We start from the raw sequence: 16,920 nt of genomic DNA on the forward strand, positions 1-16,920 counted from the left end.
AATTAATACTTGCTAAGCATGCAACAGGTATGTGACGTATTTGGCAATATATCCTTAAAGCCCTGATACCTTATTTAATTGAGGGTAACTTTTCCATTTAAAAATGTCTGTTAACCAGTTAACTAGCTTTGTGTCTGGTTGCTAGCATGGTGTGAAAATCCTGCTGTGTGAACACTTGATAAAATAGCTTTATAAGTTGATTAACATTTGAAATAAAGATAAAATAGGTTTGTAAAGTTAAACCCAACATATAGGATCACCATCTGGTATCTTTCTCCTATCCACTTTTTTAAGTGCAAAATAATGGGTTATCTCCTACATGTCTTCCAGGGTGTTATGAGAGTTAAATGTTATCATGTTTGCCTCTCGACAAATTTTAATTAGACACACAAGTAGGAGAAAACCACGTTTAATTGAAAAATAAAGCAATACATCTCAAATAAGACTGTTTAACAACATAAACTGTAATTTGTTGACGCCTGTAAGTGGTATTCTGAAATTTAGGTAGAGCATCAATACAGTTTCCTCCCTTATCCTGACTCAGCTATATGCATATTAAAAACAAGGACTGTCTCATGAATTTAAACTGTGTATCTGTAAAGCCAATCCCTATTCCTAATCCACTGACAAAAGGATGGGAGGTTTTAAACAAACATTTCCATACTGAGGAGCTCCCAGATAAAAGCAAATAAAGTCAATATTTTCCTTATGAAAAAAACTTATATGAAAGACACACCAGACTATAAATGATATATAACTAACCCACAAACTTCAAAACACAATTTCAAGATGATCTCTACAATTTTCCTTTAAAGAAGTTCTCAAATCTCAGAATGGTTTAACTTGACATACTGGAAGTACTAAATTTTGAAAGAAAGTACTAAAGTTATTGCTTAAACTGGAAAAACCTATGGTCAAAAGTCTTTTTAAAAAAGAGTTCGTTAAACAGCTATTCTTACAATTACACTCATGTAACCGCAGAGAAATGTTCAAGCACATAGTAAACATCACTCTTTCGAATGACACAACCAAGGCATATGTTAAGATGTATGGCTTTTTTGGTGATTGTTATTACTACCCATAAATTACTGCTTGACTGAAAAAGGTTTTTACAAAACTCCACTTCCAAAATTAACATTTTTAATAAATCAAGTTAAAAAAATGTTCACTGTAGAAAAGTCAACAAGGATTTTAACAAAACCAAAATATACCTTTTTATACAATATATGCATATATTAGCAGCAAACTACTTCTGAGATTTTCTTTTATGTTCTTTTAAGTTATTTATTTTAAAGAAAGCATCAACAATGTATTAGTATGGAATGTCAGCTAATCCACTCTTTATCTTTTATTCTGTGATTTGGGCCTTCTAGTACAAGTTACTTTATGATTCTCATTAATGAATACTAAGAACAAACCCAGTTTTTGACTAAAATGTAATGAAACAGAGTGGCTGGTAGAATCCATCTCACTATTATAGTCCCACATTACCTTTAAGATAACAAATGAGCACCATATAAACAGGTAATTGTGTAGGTGTGTAAACTCATTTTTAAGGTGTAATAGTAGCCAAGTAGATGACTTAGCATTTGACTGTTACTTTAAAAATTTGGTGACATACAAAATTTTAATCAAATCAGATAAATACTTCGATCCCATATTGCTTGTGCATTTTAAAAATCTTAATAGAAGTTCTGTATATAACCTGACAAACTGCATGCATGCATGTGTATATACACATACAAAAGTGTATGTATATATGCATATACATCTTCAGATTTGAACGAATTTCTAAACTGAGATGAAGTCAAACCTCTCATTTAAATATATATATAGAATGTAATATCACCAACTGAAAGTTTCTAATAAAAGTTTCATCTTAGCTAATCATCAATTCTGCTATTGAAAATTCTGAGGCCAAAGAGCTGTAATTCAGCTTACTGTACTTTAGGCTTACAAATTAGTCAGCCAAACAAACAAGATTTGAAATTATCAACTGCCCACCGAAGAAATAAATTTTTCTCTTGATATTTCCTTCTAACAGCAAAAAGGAAGTATCTATAAATGAGCTTTCACTTTTTAAAGAGTCAAAATTAGTAAAGAAATCTCACTAGTCTTCAAAAATACTAAACGTCATATAAATACAATTTTCTTATAATAGTTGAATTCTTCTGCTAGAATCTGTTATTTTAAAAAGTTTCCTTTGGATTGTTTCATTTAGCACTTCAAGTCTCCATTCTGCAACTCAAATAACTGGCTCAGATTTGTTAGGTTTATATCAATCACATCTTTCACAATTTGGTACTGTGTTAACCTGTGTACAATAATGTCAATGGGAGGAACTGCACCAAATTTCAAAAGCAAGGAAAAACTCAATATGTAATATAAAAAAGATAAGTACAACAGGGATTCCCTTTATCACCATTACATTAATGAAATATAATCCTTTTAATGCTTTTAAAGATAATGTCCTAACTTTTATCTTTTAACTTATCAAGAGAATGAAGTTTTTAGATGGCCCACCTTTATTTTTCAATTAAAAACTAAAACAATAGACTGAATTACTTTTATTAATATACACATCAAGTTACTGAAACGGCGAGTTCATGTAGTTTTCTCCTTAAAGATGGCACTTGCAGGTACAAAGATGCAGAGACGTCTACAGCCTTTAGATGTTTACCTGAAAAGATTCTTCAACAGCAGTTTGATATTGGGTTTCCTCATCTAGCTGAAGATTCTAAAAACAGTAACATTAACATGTCAATAGGAAAAACATACTCAATTACTCAATACTTAGTCCAATACATTACACATCTTGATACACATTACACATACTTGAAACAGTTTGTTACACCATATACTTCTTTAAAATATAAGCACTAAATACCTGAACTTTTAATTTTAAAAATTCAGTTATAATTATTTAGGAATAATTGACAAACAACAGAGGATCAGCAGAGAATGAAATTTGAGAGTTACAGTGCTTTATGATAAGTTATTAATTGAAAGTAGTATAGTTAAGGGTAACCCACAATCATAAATTTTCTGTCATCTCTAGAAAAGAATGCCAATGTCGGAAGGTATACTCATTTTAAAGAAAATAAGCACTTATTACATTAAGAGAGTTGAATTAACATCATCTTAATCATAACATAAAGGTAAAAACTACAGTTCACTCAATCTGATTATACTACTACTCCTTAACTTGAAAAATTCTATTTCCTTTCAATTATGGTCCATGGATTTGCTTTAAAATAGGCCTCCATTTGACAATCTCAAAAAATTCAAATTACATGTTCTTCTGTGCCAAGGTAAAACAATCTGACAATTAGATCAAAAGTGGTTCACAAAATAAATTTTTGTTTTTCCAAACACATAGTTCTCCAGATGCAGTAACCTTTCTTACATTGAGAATTTAAGAATAACCTATAATTACTCCATAAAACTGCTAAAATTATCAGAGTACACTTGAATTTTACATATATTTGAAATATTATTACATACATTTTTATACAGTATGACTAAAAAATGCAAATTACACAAAATAAAAAAATATATATATCAAGAATGACATAATTTCAGCACTGGAGGGCAGAAGAAATGGAAATTCTGTTCATGCCATGCTCAGAATTGCACATGTCTGTGCTTATTACATAAACTGGAAAACAAGTATGAACCATTCTTTGTCAGGCTGAATCTTGAATTAGATAAGGTTTTAATTCACTGAAGATGAATAAAATGCAATTTCACAATTAATAAAACAAAAGTCATATGATTTTTTTTTTGTAACTATCAAGACACATTTGGGAAGTAGAAATTAACCTCATGCTTTGCTCTGGGGATCCATTTTTATATTATATAACTTCCCTCATGCACTCTGTTAAAGCAGTGAACTAAGGCCAGAATCTACCATTCAACCTGGCTTTACATAAATAAGCTCCCTCATTTTTAAAAAGAATGTGTCTCACGTGCAGATATAAGAAATCTATTATGAGTTTAACAAGCTACTTACACTACACGAGAAATACATCCTCCACCTGTCATACCAATTTTACTTTTCTAGCAGGTATAATTTTCCTTAAATCTAGACAGTTTACATATATATCATCCTTTTGTTAATCTGGGGTTTGCTCTTCCTCTATTAATTATCTCTCTAATATAGAAGGTGGACAGTAAATTCAACTTTCACCACTTCTACAAACCAAAGTTCACCTATATTATCATAAAAACAACAGAACTTGCTCTATAACTGTCCAGTATGATACATCTTGCCTCAAAACTCAAGTCTAGATTGAAAAAGTTAATTTAACTTCAATATTTAAATGGTATTTTCTTAATCTTGAAAAACTCACTTACCACAAATTCTCCATAATCAAACTGATGTCTTTGATTTAGATGACTAACGAAATTTCTAGTAATCTGGCTAGGATCTCCCCAAGGAAGAGATACACAAATAGGACATGTCTATAAGAAACACAGTATTTCAAATAAAAAATAATGAAAATAACCAAACATCATCATTGAAAGTATTAAAACATGTTACAAAAAAAGCTACATGAAAAGCATTTCTAAGAGCCAAATTTCATGAATAGATTATTTATAGACCAAATTACCTTAGATAAATTACACTAATCTAACACAACACAATAAAAAGAGAGATCTTACATATTCTATTACTTAAATCTCATTATTCTACTGTTTTAACAGAAACACCATATCCAGCCTTAACCAACTGTAATAATAATTACCAATAACCAGTATGTAATCTCATTAGAGCCACACAATAACTGTGATATAATTATTATTATTAGCTTAATTTCATTTATAAGTAAGATGAAAGTAAAGGAAGCTTTAAATTGTATCCTTAAGGTTTCAAATGAAGTAAGTACATCTTAAAAAGTGAATGGATTACAGACTGAAATGAAACAAAGCAGAACTTTAGTTAACTGGACTATAGCCAAAGTTTGTGCTATATTGAATATAATGCAGAAACAAAAATTCACTATTGCAATATAAAACAAATGAAATCTCTTAAATATGAGATTCTTCCTTAGAGACGTCTTTGGCACTGTATCTGTTGACTTAACAGTAACAGACCCTCTCCTAATGAGCAAAGTAGGTGGGGTATCTCCCTTGGCGCTACACGAGACTTTAAGGGCATACTGGGGCATACTCTTCCACAACTTTTTGTAAAATTGCTAAGATGTACCCACAATCCTTATTTTATCTATTGATACATTTTCCTTCTAATTTCTGAAGAAAATATTTACATATCAAAATGGGAGGTATCTCTTCCAGCTCAGTTTCTCCTGTTCGATATACAGTTGAAATTGAAACTCATGTTCCAAATGTGGAGTTGTAGAACCATTAACACTATGTTGGAATCCTGCACTCTGCTCTATCTCCTTCAGTCATCAAAAAAGGTCTCACCACTTTCATACACACCCTCAAAATGGCATCAAAAAGATATGTATGCATCAAAAAGAAAGTATGATTCTTTTCCTTCCTTGCTCTACGCACTCATATACTACATTCTGCAAGGATACAATTTACAATGCTACTCCTTGGTAATGAGTCCTCAGTTCACCTTTCCTTACTCCGCTCTTTTCCAGGCTATTCTCGTACTTTATGCTCACAATTAAGCATACGCCTTTTTATAAGTTAGTTACTGGGATTTTAAATATCTCATTTCGATTCACAGTCATCAATCCTTTGTTGACAAAATATACCTTACTGATAATGCCCCACCAAATTTCAAGTAACCACTTTCCCTTGTACACATGAAGTAAAATAAATGGGACAGCATACCTTAAACAGAAGACTGTCTTAAACATACATACTTACCACAGGAACTATCTGAAATAGGTGATTACTATTACAGTGATCCAGTAAACGCTGTCTGGTAAAATTTGATTCTTGACACAAGGGACACTTAAAGGTGGGATGCCCAGAAGAACTATAAAACAATTTTAAATGCAGCATACTGAATTTGAAATCATAACGTAAAAATGATGAGCTATTTTTTGACCAATAATTATTTCTTTCTTTAAAAGTTATAATTATAGACTAATCAAAGGTTCTCTCATTTTTAAAGAACTATGTTTTCAATAAATAATCTACAATAGATATTCCTAAACAATCTCAGTTTACAGTACCCTTAGTGTCTAGGAAATTTTTTCATGGTGCCTCTACAAGAGGCCTAAACAAAAATAATAACAAACCTAGCTGTCCCATTTATTAAGTAGTTAGATTCAAACAACTTAATTTAGTCATTCCTGTAACCAGTAGATGTCACTGTATGTCCCCCGTAAATTCTAAATATCCCATGGTGTCCCAGTATGGAAACACCATATCTAGGAAATTAAAACTTTTAAAAGACTTACATCCATATGGTTTATCTTTAATTTATCCTAGTTCTAAGACTCTAACATACAAAATTCATAGGAAAAGTGAAAAACAAAAGCATCAGCCATCAGAATGATCAACATTTCAAAATATTTTGAGGATCATGCATCACTGGGTTTTAATATCTCAGTTTCAGCAAGGGACAGTTCAATATTGACAACTCTGCCTAAATTATGCATGGAAGAAACCTGACCACAGTGAAAGAGGAGAGCTACACGCTTCTAATTTAACGTGACCTGTAAAAGCAACTGCATCATTTATTTCTAAACTGCTAACTTATGCATTATGTCTGATGATTTAACTGAATTTAAATTTTTTAATTTAAAAATCCACTATTACAAAGTGATAGGTATTATTTACTAAAATAATAGAAATTCAAAAGCTTACCTTGTATTCTCTTGATAAGTTTCTGTGTTATCAGATGTGGATGTTTCACTCCTATTACTTAAGAGGCATGGGGGGGAGGGGGAAAAGTTAATACTTCAAGTAATAAAGCACAACACAGATTCATTAACTGCTAATGAAGACAACCAGTCTGAATTTGTTTGAGAAGCCTGAACTTCAAACAGTTCTGAACTATGATATAATTATGGCATTAATTACTTTTCAAATAAATTCTGATAAGAAGACTGCTTATGAGGTCCTTTAAAAATTAATTTAGGCATAGTTACAAAAGTATAGAGAATATAGTATTTTGCAGAATTGCCTTAAATCCATAGCATGAACATTTCCCCAGGTCCTTTAGACTTTCAAATTAAGAGACTCCTCTACCTCTACCTGGACTAGTAAGTTTCTGAATGCTGGGGTAGAATCAAGAATTTGTGAACTTCTTGACTTGTAACTAGGATATAGTTTAAGGTTGTAGCATCCAAAATGGAGTAGGTTAAGAAAAAATATTTGAATGTTCATTATGTTTATATTTTCCAAAAAGGAACTAGGCTTTCCAACATTTAATATACAGAATAACTTGATGTCCTCACTGGGACCCCATGCCAGAGTCATGTGTCATACGCAGTATCAGAGAAATCCTGAGAGAAAAGTGGGCATTCCATATGAGGATTGTCAGTCATGCATTATTAGAATTTCATCAATGTAGTCAATTTTATAAAAACAAGGCCTTTCAAGAGCAGAAACATTAGAATAAAAATGAGATAGGCAGTGGACAAAAAAACTGTTGTGAAACTTAGAAAACTGACTTTTCATTTTTCTTTTACAAAAGGACAAGCAATACTATATCATCTACCTAACAGATGTTCTCCAAAGACAGTCATTTCCCTTCTGTGAAAATACTGTTTTGTCTCCACACATATTCTCTGCAAGAAAGCTTCCCTGCCCAAATAGAAGACTATTAAACCACTATTTTGCATCTTCTTAGCAGTTACTAATCTGTCTCTGCAGGTAAAGGTGGTATTTTAACAGTGTGGAGACTAAAAACTGCTTTTCAAAATAAATTCAAACTACGGAGAGTGCATTTGTTAAAGGGATGTTATGACTTTACCAAAAACAGTATGTCACCTATTTTTTAAAAAATCTCATATCTATACATTTAAAGTTGGTAACAGCTTTTTCTAAACTGTTTTTAAATCTTCCAAATAAATATAATCATTGGGTTTTGAACATGCCCTAATAAAATATAAAACTTCCGATTAGGGGGCTTCCCTGGTGGCGCAGTGGTTGAGAATCTGCCTGCTAATGCAGGGGACACGGGTTCGAGCCCTGGCCTGGGAAGATCCCACATGCCGCAGAGCGGCTGGGCCCGTGAGCCACAACTGCTGAGCCTGCGCGTCTGGAGCCTGTGCTCCGCAACGAGAGAGGCCCGCGCATCGCGATGAAGAGTGGCCCCCGCTTGCCACAACTGGAGAAAGCCCTCGCACAGAAACGAAGACCCAACACAGCCAAAATCAATCAATCAATCAATCAATCAAACATACGCATCTGATTCAAGATCCTCATTAAAAAAAAAAAAAAAACAAAAACAAAAAAAAAAACTTCCGATTAGTTTGTAAGACCAACTATAACATCATCAGAGACTATGGAAAATTTCAACAAAAGCCCTTTTAATATTTACCAAATGCGACTGAAAAATATAGGAATCTCAACCTATGACATACTCTTCCATTTGGATCTGTATTGCATGTTGTAGGTATCTTTTCAGCCATGATAGTCATCAAGACCAAGTATCAAAGTAAAGTGAATTTAGATTCAAATCTTTAAATTACTGTCACTGTATTAAACCAAGATTTTAAGAAATTTTAGAAATCATAGTCAACCATATTGTTTTCAATAAAAACAGTAATAAAACTTGAAGAATGAAAATATTTTATACCATTAAATAAAGCAAACTTATTTTTAAAGTAACTTTTTCATCTTTATCTCACTTAAATTTTGCATGTGTTATGCGTAAAGTATTAGTACTATAAAACACATGCATAGTTTTAAAATAAACACACATACTGGGAGTACATGCTCAATTATTTTCACTGGTCGGGTATGCAATCACAAAACTCCTGATTTAAAGCATTTTAATATCAAAGTTAATGCCCTTTTTAAATGTTTTCTCCCTTCCACCTATATTTACAATTCTCTATTTTCCATTATTATTGTTATCATCATTCTAGTCCTTCCTGATCATCCTGTATCATACCCTGAGCTATTACTGGGAGCCTACTCATTTATTCTAGAAATGCATGAATGAGTTCAACAATAGAATATCTATTACTGACAACCATACTATCAATTTAAAAAACATATGATCATTTATTTCATCTGATGTAGAAACCATTCACTAAAATTCAACCTCCATGATGGAAACAAAAACAAAAAAGCCTCTGATCACCCACAATGCTTTCAAAAGTACAAATCCCTAAACTCTAGATAGCAGCGTATCTGGGAATGAAGCCAGATGTATACTTTTTTTTAATTGCATACAAGATTCTGATCTGAGTAAGAACCATTCAATGGAGAAATCTTAACTTCAGGATGATAATAGCATCATAGAACAGATAAAGAATATGTTAAAAAACTGTAGTGAACACCATCCATAACAATAAAATTTTAGATGCATTCCCACTAAAATCAAGAAAAAAAAGGTGCCTTCTATTTAATACTGGATAGAGGCCCTAGTTAATGCAATAAATCAAGTACGAAATGAAGCAGTAAGAGACAAAATTGCACTGACAAACCAAATGATTTTCTACGTAATAAATCCAAAAGAATCTACAGGTAAATTATTTAGAACTATTAGAACTAATAAATCAGCAAAATTGCTAAATGAAAGATTAACATAAAAATCCTTAATATTCCTACTCACTAGTAATAACCACTCAGATTATAAAACAGGAAAAAAGATCCATTTGTACAGCAACAAAAACTATAAGGTTTTACTGGGAAAAGATATACTAGAACATATTTATGTGTGCTCTAAATGGACTTCTTTTACTGCATTTTTTTTTTAATGGAAGAGATAAACAGGTGGGAAACTGGGTGGGAAAAATGAGTATCATATGATGTCAATTCTCTCCAAATTAATCTATGATTTCAATAAATTCAACCTTTATAATGCTTCCGATCAAAATCTCTACAGGAATTTTTGGGAAACTCAAAAGTCTGATCCTAAAAGTCATATGGAATAGCAAAGGGCCAAGAATAACAGAAACAATTTTCTAGGTAAAACAAGAGGGAGTACTTTCCCTACATGATATTAAGACATATTGTTAAAGCCACAGTAATTAAGATAACATGGTATTAGAGGAATAAACGAAGCAACAGAACAGAAGAGATGTGTAGGACCAAAATGGCGTTATAAATCAGTGGGGAAAGAATGGACTCCTCAATGAATGGTACTGGGACAAATGGTTATCACTTGGGGAAAATTTTTCCTACCTCACATTATACATCCAAAATAAATGTGAAAAGCACAGCTTTAAAATGTTAAAGAAGAAAATATCTATAATTTTATGATGTGGGAAAGGATTTCTCAAGCATGACACAAAAAGCAAAAAACATAAAGAAAATAAATATATATAAAAATATAAATATAATACTTATGTATGTCAAAAGACACGATAAGACTAGCCAAAGACTGATCAAAAATATTTGCAATCAGGCAACGAAAGCCAAAACAGACAAGTGGGACTGCATTAAACTGAAAAGCTTCTGCATAGCAAAGGAAACAAAAGAGTGAAAGGCAACATATGTAATGGGAGAAAGTATCTGGAAACCATGTTTCTGACAAAGGGTTAATCTCCAAAATACATAAGGAACTCCTACAACTCAACAGCAAAGAAACTAATGACCCAGTTACAGAATGGGCTAAAAATATGAATAGACGTTTCTCCAAAGATGACATACAAATGGCCAACATGTATATGAAAAGATTCTCAACGTCACTAATCATCAGGGAAATACAAATCAAAACCACAATGAAATATCACCTCATAGCTGTTATGATACCTATTATCAAAAAACAAAAGACAACAAGTGTTGGTGAGGATGTGGAGAAACTGGAACCTTTTGTACACTGTTGGTGAGAATGCAAAATGGTGCAGCTGCTATGGAAAACAGTTATAGTGAAGTTCCTCAAACAAATAAAAAGTAGAACTACCATATGATCCAGCAATCCCACTTCTGGGTATTTATCAAAAAGAAGTGAAATCAGAATCTTGAAGAAACAGCACTCCCAAGTTCACTGCAGCGCTATTCACAATAGCCAAGATATAGAAACAATCTTGTGAATGGATAAAGAAAAAAAGATATGAATGGATAAAGAAAATGTGGCATATACATGCAATGGAATATTATTCAATTTTAAAAGAAAAGAAAGTCCTGCAACTGTGACAACATAAATACACCTTGAGGCCATTATGCTAAGTTAAACAAGCCAGTCACAGGACAAATACTGCATGATTCCACTTATATGAGGTATCTAAAATAGTCAAACTCAAAGAAGCCAAGAATAGAATGGTGGCTAACAGGAGCTACAGGACGGGGAAATGAGTTTCTAATCAACATGTACAAATTTCAGTTATGCAAGGTAAGTTCTAGAGATCTGCTGTACAACACTGTGCCTATACTGTATATAACAATACTATACTGTACACTTAAAAATCTGTTAAGAGAGTAGACATCATGTTAAATATTCTTACCACAATAAAAAAAGGGGTGAGAAAAAAACCCAAAAAACTTATGCATGACTATGCCATTTATGCCATTTTAAATTATGGTATTACCTAAGGCAGTTTTCAAAATACTAGAGTACCTCATTTCCAGTCTTTAAAATGCGAAGAAAAATCTCAAGTTCTATGTTTACACGTTTCAGAAAACAGCAAAAAAAAATTTTTTACTTCTTTGGAAAAAATGTAAATATATTTGTATTGCATGTAATAAAGAATTATTAACCAGAATATATCATGAATGCCTATAAATAAGGAAAAGGACATTTTATCTAATACTTGTACCAGATTCCTTAATAGTTACTTAGCCACTGAAAATGTTCAACACCTTGGAGAGAAATCTGTTAGAAACATAAGATTGTTTGCAAATTTCATTCTTTCAGTCTTTGTGAAGAGTTGTATTTGGACTAAACTGTTATAGGTTTACTGACATCCCGTTATTAATGTTTACAAAGAGTTAAGATGAGTTGGAAAAGCCTGCAAGCAGACCAAATAATTTCCAAGGAAAATAAAACAGAAATGTGTGCTGGTATCTAATGATTACATGCATCCTCCCTCTCTCCTTTCTAGTAGCTAAAGAAAACAGAAAGATACAGTCCTACATGTTAAAATCAGAATTTCATGTTATGAACTAGAAATGGCGTTAGTAAAATAACTAGCACTGCTACATAATTGTTATAAGAAACTACCCCATACGAATGCAATAATTTTGTTAAACATTCACCAACATTTATTAGTTTATGGTAAATAGTTTTACCCTGACTGATCTGATTGAAACTAGTGTTGGTTTATTTTGGATGACTCGACTGGAAGTTATACTGCTTACACAGATGGAAAGGGGGATTATGTCTGTTTTACCCATCCCTGCATATTCAATAACATGTAGTGTGCCCAGTAGTTCAGAAGGTACAATAAATGTATGCTGAATTGATTAAATGATCTAAGGGTTTATTTTGAAAAATTTTTTTAACTATGTTAGTTTCTTCTTTTGAGGACCTATGGGCAAAGCACTTCAGTATAATCTCTTTTATTATCAGGAAAAGCTGTCTTTCTCATTAAGAACTATTTGGTTTACAATATCATAGACTCTTTTTTTAATAAAATCTTCATTTTTTAATTTATTTTTTATACAGCAGGTTCTTATTAGTCATCCATTTTATACACACCAGTGTATACATGTCAATCCCAATCTCCCAATTCATCACACCACCACCACCATCACCCCCGGCTTGCCCCCCTTGGTGTCCATACTTTTGTTCTCTACATCTCTGTCTCAATTTCTGTGATATCAGTGATGTTGGTCTGTAATTTTCTTTTTTTGTAGTATCTTTGTCTGGTTTTGGTATCAGGGTGATGGTGGCCTCATAGAATGAGTTTGGGAGTGTTCCTTCCTCTGCAATTTCTTAGAAGAGTTTGAGAAGGATGGGTGTCAGCTCTTCTCTAAATGTTTGATAGAATTCAGCTGTGAAACCATCTGGTCCTGGACTTTTGTTTGTTGGAAGATTTTTAATCACAGTTTCAATTTCATTACTTGTGATTGGTCTGTTCATATTTTCTGTTTCTTCCTGGTTCAGTCTTGGAAGGTTATACCTTTCTAAGAATTTATCCAATTCTTCCAGGTTGTCCATTTTATTGGCATAGAGTTGCTTGTTGTAGTCTCTCAGGATGCTTTGTATTTCTGTGGTGTCTGTTGTAACTTCTCCTTTCTCATTTCTAATTTTATTGATTTGAGTCCTCTACCTCTTTTTCTTGATGAGTCTGGCTAATGGTTTATCACTTTTGTTCATCTTCTCAAAGAACCAGCTTTTAGTTTTATTGATATTTGCTATTGTTTTGTTTCTATTTCATTTATTTCTGCTCTGATCTTTATGATTTCTTTCCTTCTGCTAACTTTGGGTTCTGTTTGTTCTTCTTTCTCTAGTTCCTTTAGGTGTAAGGTTAGATTGTTTACTTGAGATTTTTCTTGTTTCTTGAGGTAGACTTGTATAGCTATAAACTTCCCTCTTAGAACTGCTTTTGCTGTATCCCATAGGTTTTGGATCGTCATTTCTAAGTATTTTTTGATTTCCTCTTTGATTTCTTCAGGGATCTCTTGGTTATTTAGTAACGTATTGTTTAACCTCCAAATGTTTGTGTTTTTTACGTTTTTTTCCCTGTAACTGATTTCTAATCTCATAGCGCTGTTGTCGGAAAAGATGCTTCATATGATTTCAATTTTCTTAAATTTACTAAGGCTTGATTTGTGACCCAAGATGTGATCTATCCTGGAGAATGTTCCGTGCGCACTTGAGAAGAAAGCGTAATCTTGCTGTTTTTGGATGGAATGTCCTATCAATATCAATTAAATCTATCTGGTCTATTGTATCCTTTAAAGCTTATGTTTCCTTATTAATTTTCTGTTTGGAAGATCTGTCCATTGGTGTAAGTGAGGTGTTAAAGTCCCCCACTATTATTGTCTTACTGTCAATTTCCTCTTTTAGAGCTGTTACCAGTTGCCTTATGTATTGAGGTGCTCCTATGTTGGGTGCATATATAATTGTTATACCTTCTTCTTGGATTGATCCCTTGATCATTATGTAGTGTCCTTCCTTGTCTCTTATAACATTCTTTATTTTAAAGTCTATTTTATCTGATATGAGTATTGCTACTCCAGCTTTCTTTTGATTTCCATTTGCATGGAATATCTTTTTCCATCCCCTCACTCTCAGTCTGTATGTGTCCCTAGGTCTGAAGTGGGTCTCTTGTAGACAGCATATATATATATGCGTCTTGTTCTTGTATCCATTCAGCAAGGCTGTGTCTTTTGGTTGGAACATTTAATCCATTCACGTTTAAGGTAATTATCGATATGTATGTTCCTATGACCATTTTCTTAATTGTTTTGGGTTTGTTTTTGTAAGTCCTTTTCTTCTCCTGTGTTTCCCACTTAGAGAAGTTCCTTTAGCATTTGTTGTAGAGCTGGTTTGGTGGTGCTGAATTCTCTTAGCTTCTGCTTGTCTGTAAAGCTTTTGATTTCTCCATCGAATCTGAATGAGATCCTTGCCAGGTAATCTTGGTTGTAGGTTCTTCCCTTTCACCACTTTAAGTATATCCTGCCACTCCCTTCTGGCTTGTAGAATTTCTGCTGAGAAATCAGCTGTTAACCTTATGGGAGTTCCCTTGTATGTTATTTGTCGTTTTTCCCTTGCTGCTTTCAATAATTTTTCTTTGTCTTTAATTTTTGGCAATTTGATTACTATGTGTCTCGGCGTGTTTCTCCTTGGGTTTATCCTGTATGGGACTCTCTGCGCTTCCTGGACTTGGGTGGCTATTTCCTTTCCCATGTTAGGGAAGTTTTCGACTATAATCTCTTCAAATATTTTCTCGGGTCCTTTCTCTCTCTCTTCTCCTTCTGGGACCCCTACAATGTGAATGTTGTCCCAGAGGTCTCTTAGGCTATCTTCACTTCTTTTCATTCCTTTTTCTTTATTCTGTTCTGCAGAAGTGAATTCCACCATTCTGTCTTCCAGGTCACTTATCTGTTCTTCTGCCTTAGTTATTCTGCTATTGATTCCTTCTAGTGTATTTTTCATTTCAGTTATTGTACTGTTCATCTCTGCTTGTTCTTTAATTCTTCTAGATCTTTGTTAAACATTTCTTGCATCTTCTCGATATTTGCCTCCATTCTTTTTCCGAGGTCCTGTATCATCTTTACTATCATTATTCTGAATTCTTTTTCTGGAAGGTTGCCTATCTCCACTTCATTTAGTTGTTTTTCTGGGGTTTTATCTTGTTCCTTCATCTGGTACATAGCCCTCTGCCTTTTCATCTTGTCTATCTTTCTGTGAATGTCTACAATATCAAAGATACTGTTAATAACATAGTGGATGTTTTCTTCTTTGTACTACTTGGAAGCTGTGAAGCACAGTGTACAGAGTATTACAATATATTCGGCTACTAACTGAAATCCTATGTGCTGGGTATATTTTTTGCCCCTCTAGATCTTCTCTTCTCTATTTTTCACCATGCTCTTTGTACTGAGAAACTAACCTGCATTAGCAGGTTCCCTTCTCTGCTTCCCAAATGGGTTCAGCCCAGCAGGAGATTTGGAGGAAGAAACAAGAGGAAGGTTAGGATACCTATTTCTCAGACTCCTTCCCAGCAAAACTGCCTTGACTGGTTGCATCCCTCTCCAACTGCCCTCTCCACATAGCCTTCTTTCTCCAATTCTGTCTACTTTCTCCCCTCCCCTGCTTTCAATAGACCCAGAGTACATGACCCAGAGTTCCTTGTGACTTCCTATACCCTGCTTACATAGTGCACCCAATACTCTACTCCTTAAAAATAGTCACGTCACACAAAAAAATTTAAAAATAAAAAAATAGTCCTTCACTAAATTCTCCTCAAATTATCTGATTTGAGTATAATTATCTGTTTCCTCCCAGGACCCTGACTATACACTCTGGCTTCTTATATTTCCTATCATTTTTTAAAAAATCTTTTCCTTCCTTCAACAATTTCCTTACTAGAAATTCACATACAAACTGAATTTTTCCATTGCAACTAGAATTTTGCATAGGATATAAACATGAATAAGACTAGGAAGCCCATTCTACTAGATAAAAAAAAAACAGACAAGTAAATAGGAAATACTTCAGAGTATCTAACACTTGGTCTAAGTCTTCAAAGAGAAGAAAAAGTCCACTGGCTGGCAAAGTGTGGGTTAGAATGGTGGGGAAAGTATGGAGGTGAGGGAGTGATGGTGATGATGATGATAATTAAAAACATTTAGGAAATTCCCTGGCGGTCCAGCGGTTAGGACTCCGTGCTTTCACTGCCGAGGGCACGGGCTCAGTCCCTGGTCAGGCAACTAAGATTCCATTCCGCAAGCTGCGCTGCACAGCCGAAAAAATAAAAACCAAAAAAACAAACAAAAAACCCCCGAACATTCACCAAGTAAGGTACTATTCAATATGTTTTACTTGTATTAACCTACTTATTGACTCCCACCAATGAGGTGTTCAATAGTATCACCACTACCTTTTTAAACAGATGAGAAAACTGAGGTACAGTTTCTTGCCAAAGTCATACAAATAGTAAATGACAGAGCCTGGTACCCAGGCAGTCTGGCTCCAAGCCTTCCTGTTTAATGACTAAGTTATATCGCTTCTCAAGGATGGCAAGGATACAGTGGGAATAATTCAACATGGCTAAGGCATATTATGCAATATGGGTAGCCAAGAAAGACAAAGGCTAAATGGAAAGGTAAGTGCCAGATCAGAAAGGGCTTTAGAATAAAGGATTTTGTCTTATTAAGCTAGTTGTTGAATTAGATCATGGAACCCCTTGAGAATCTTGACATTCT

General features: G+C 33.5%; 1 protein-coding gene across 4 annotated transcripts in view; it reads right to left on the bottom strand.

The window, feature by feature from the left end:
• Nucleotides 1–393: 393 nt before the first annotated feature.
• Nucleotides 394–16,920, bottom strand: part of RNF138 (ring finger protein 138) — a 40,494-nt gene continuing 23,967 nt past the window's right edge. For all 4 annotated transcript variants that reach the window (XM_057526780.1, XM_057526782.1, XM_057526781.1 and 1 more), the window contains 4 exons: nt 6,793–6,849; nt 5,845–5,956; nt 4,357–4,464; nt 394–2,737 (listed from right to left, as the gene is read on the bottom strand). In XM_057526780.1, coding sequence (XP_057382763.1) covers nt 2,669–2,737; nt 4,357–4,464; nt 5,845–5,956; nt 6,793–6,849 — 346 coding nt within the window. In that variant the 3' untranslated portion in view covers nt 394–2,668. The remainder of the gene's footprint in view (nt 2,738–4,356; nt 4,465–5,844; nt 5,957–6,792; nt 6,850–16,920) is intronic.

This window comes from Balaenoptera acutorostrata, chromosome 13 (assembly GCF_949987535.1).
Source record: "Balaenoptera acutorostrata chromosome 13, mBalAcu1.1, whole genome shotgun sequence".
NCBI lineage: Eukaryota > Metazoa > Chordata > Mammalia > Artiodactyla > Balaenopteridae > Balaenoptera > Balaenoptera acutorostrata.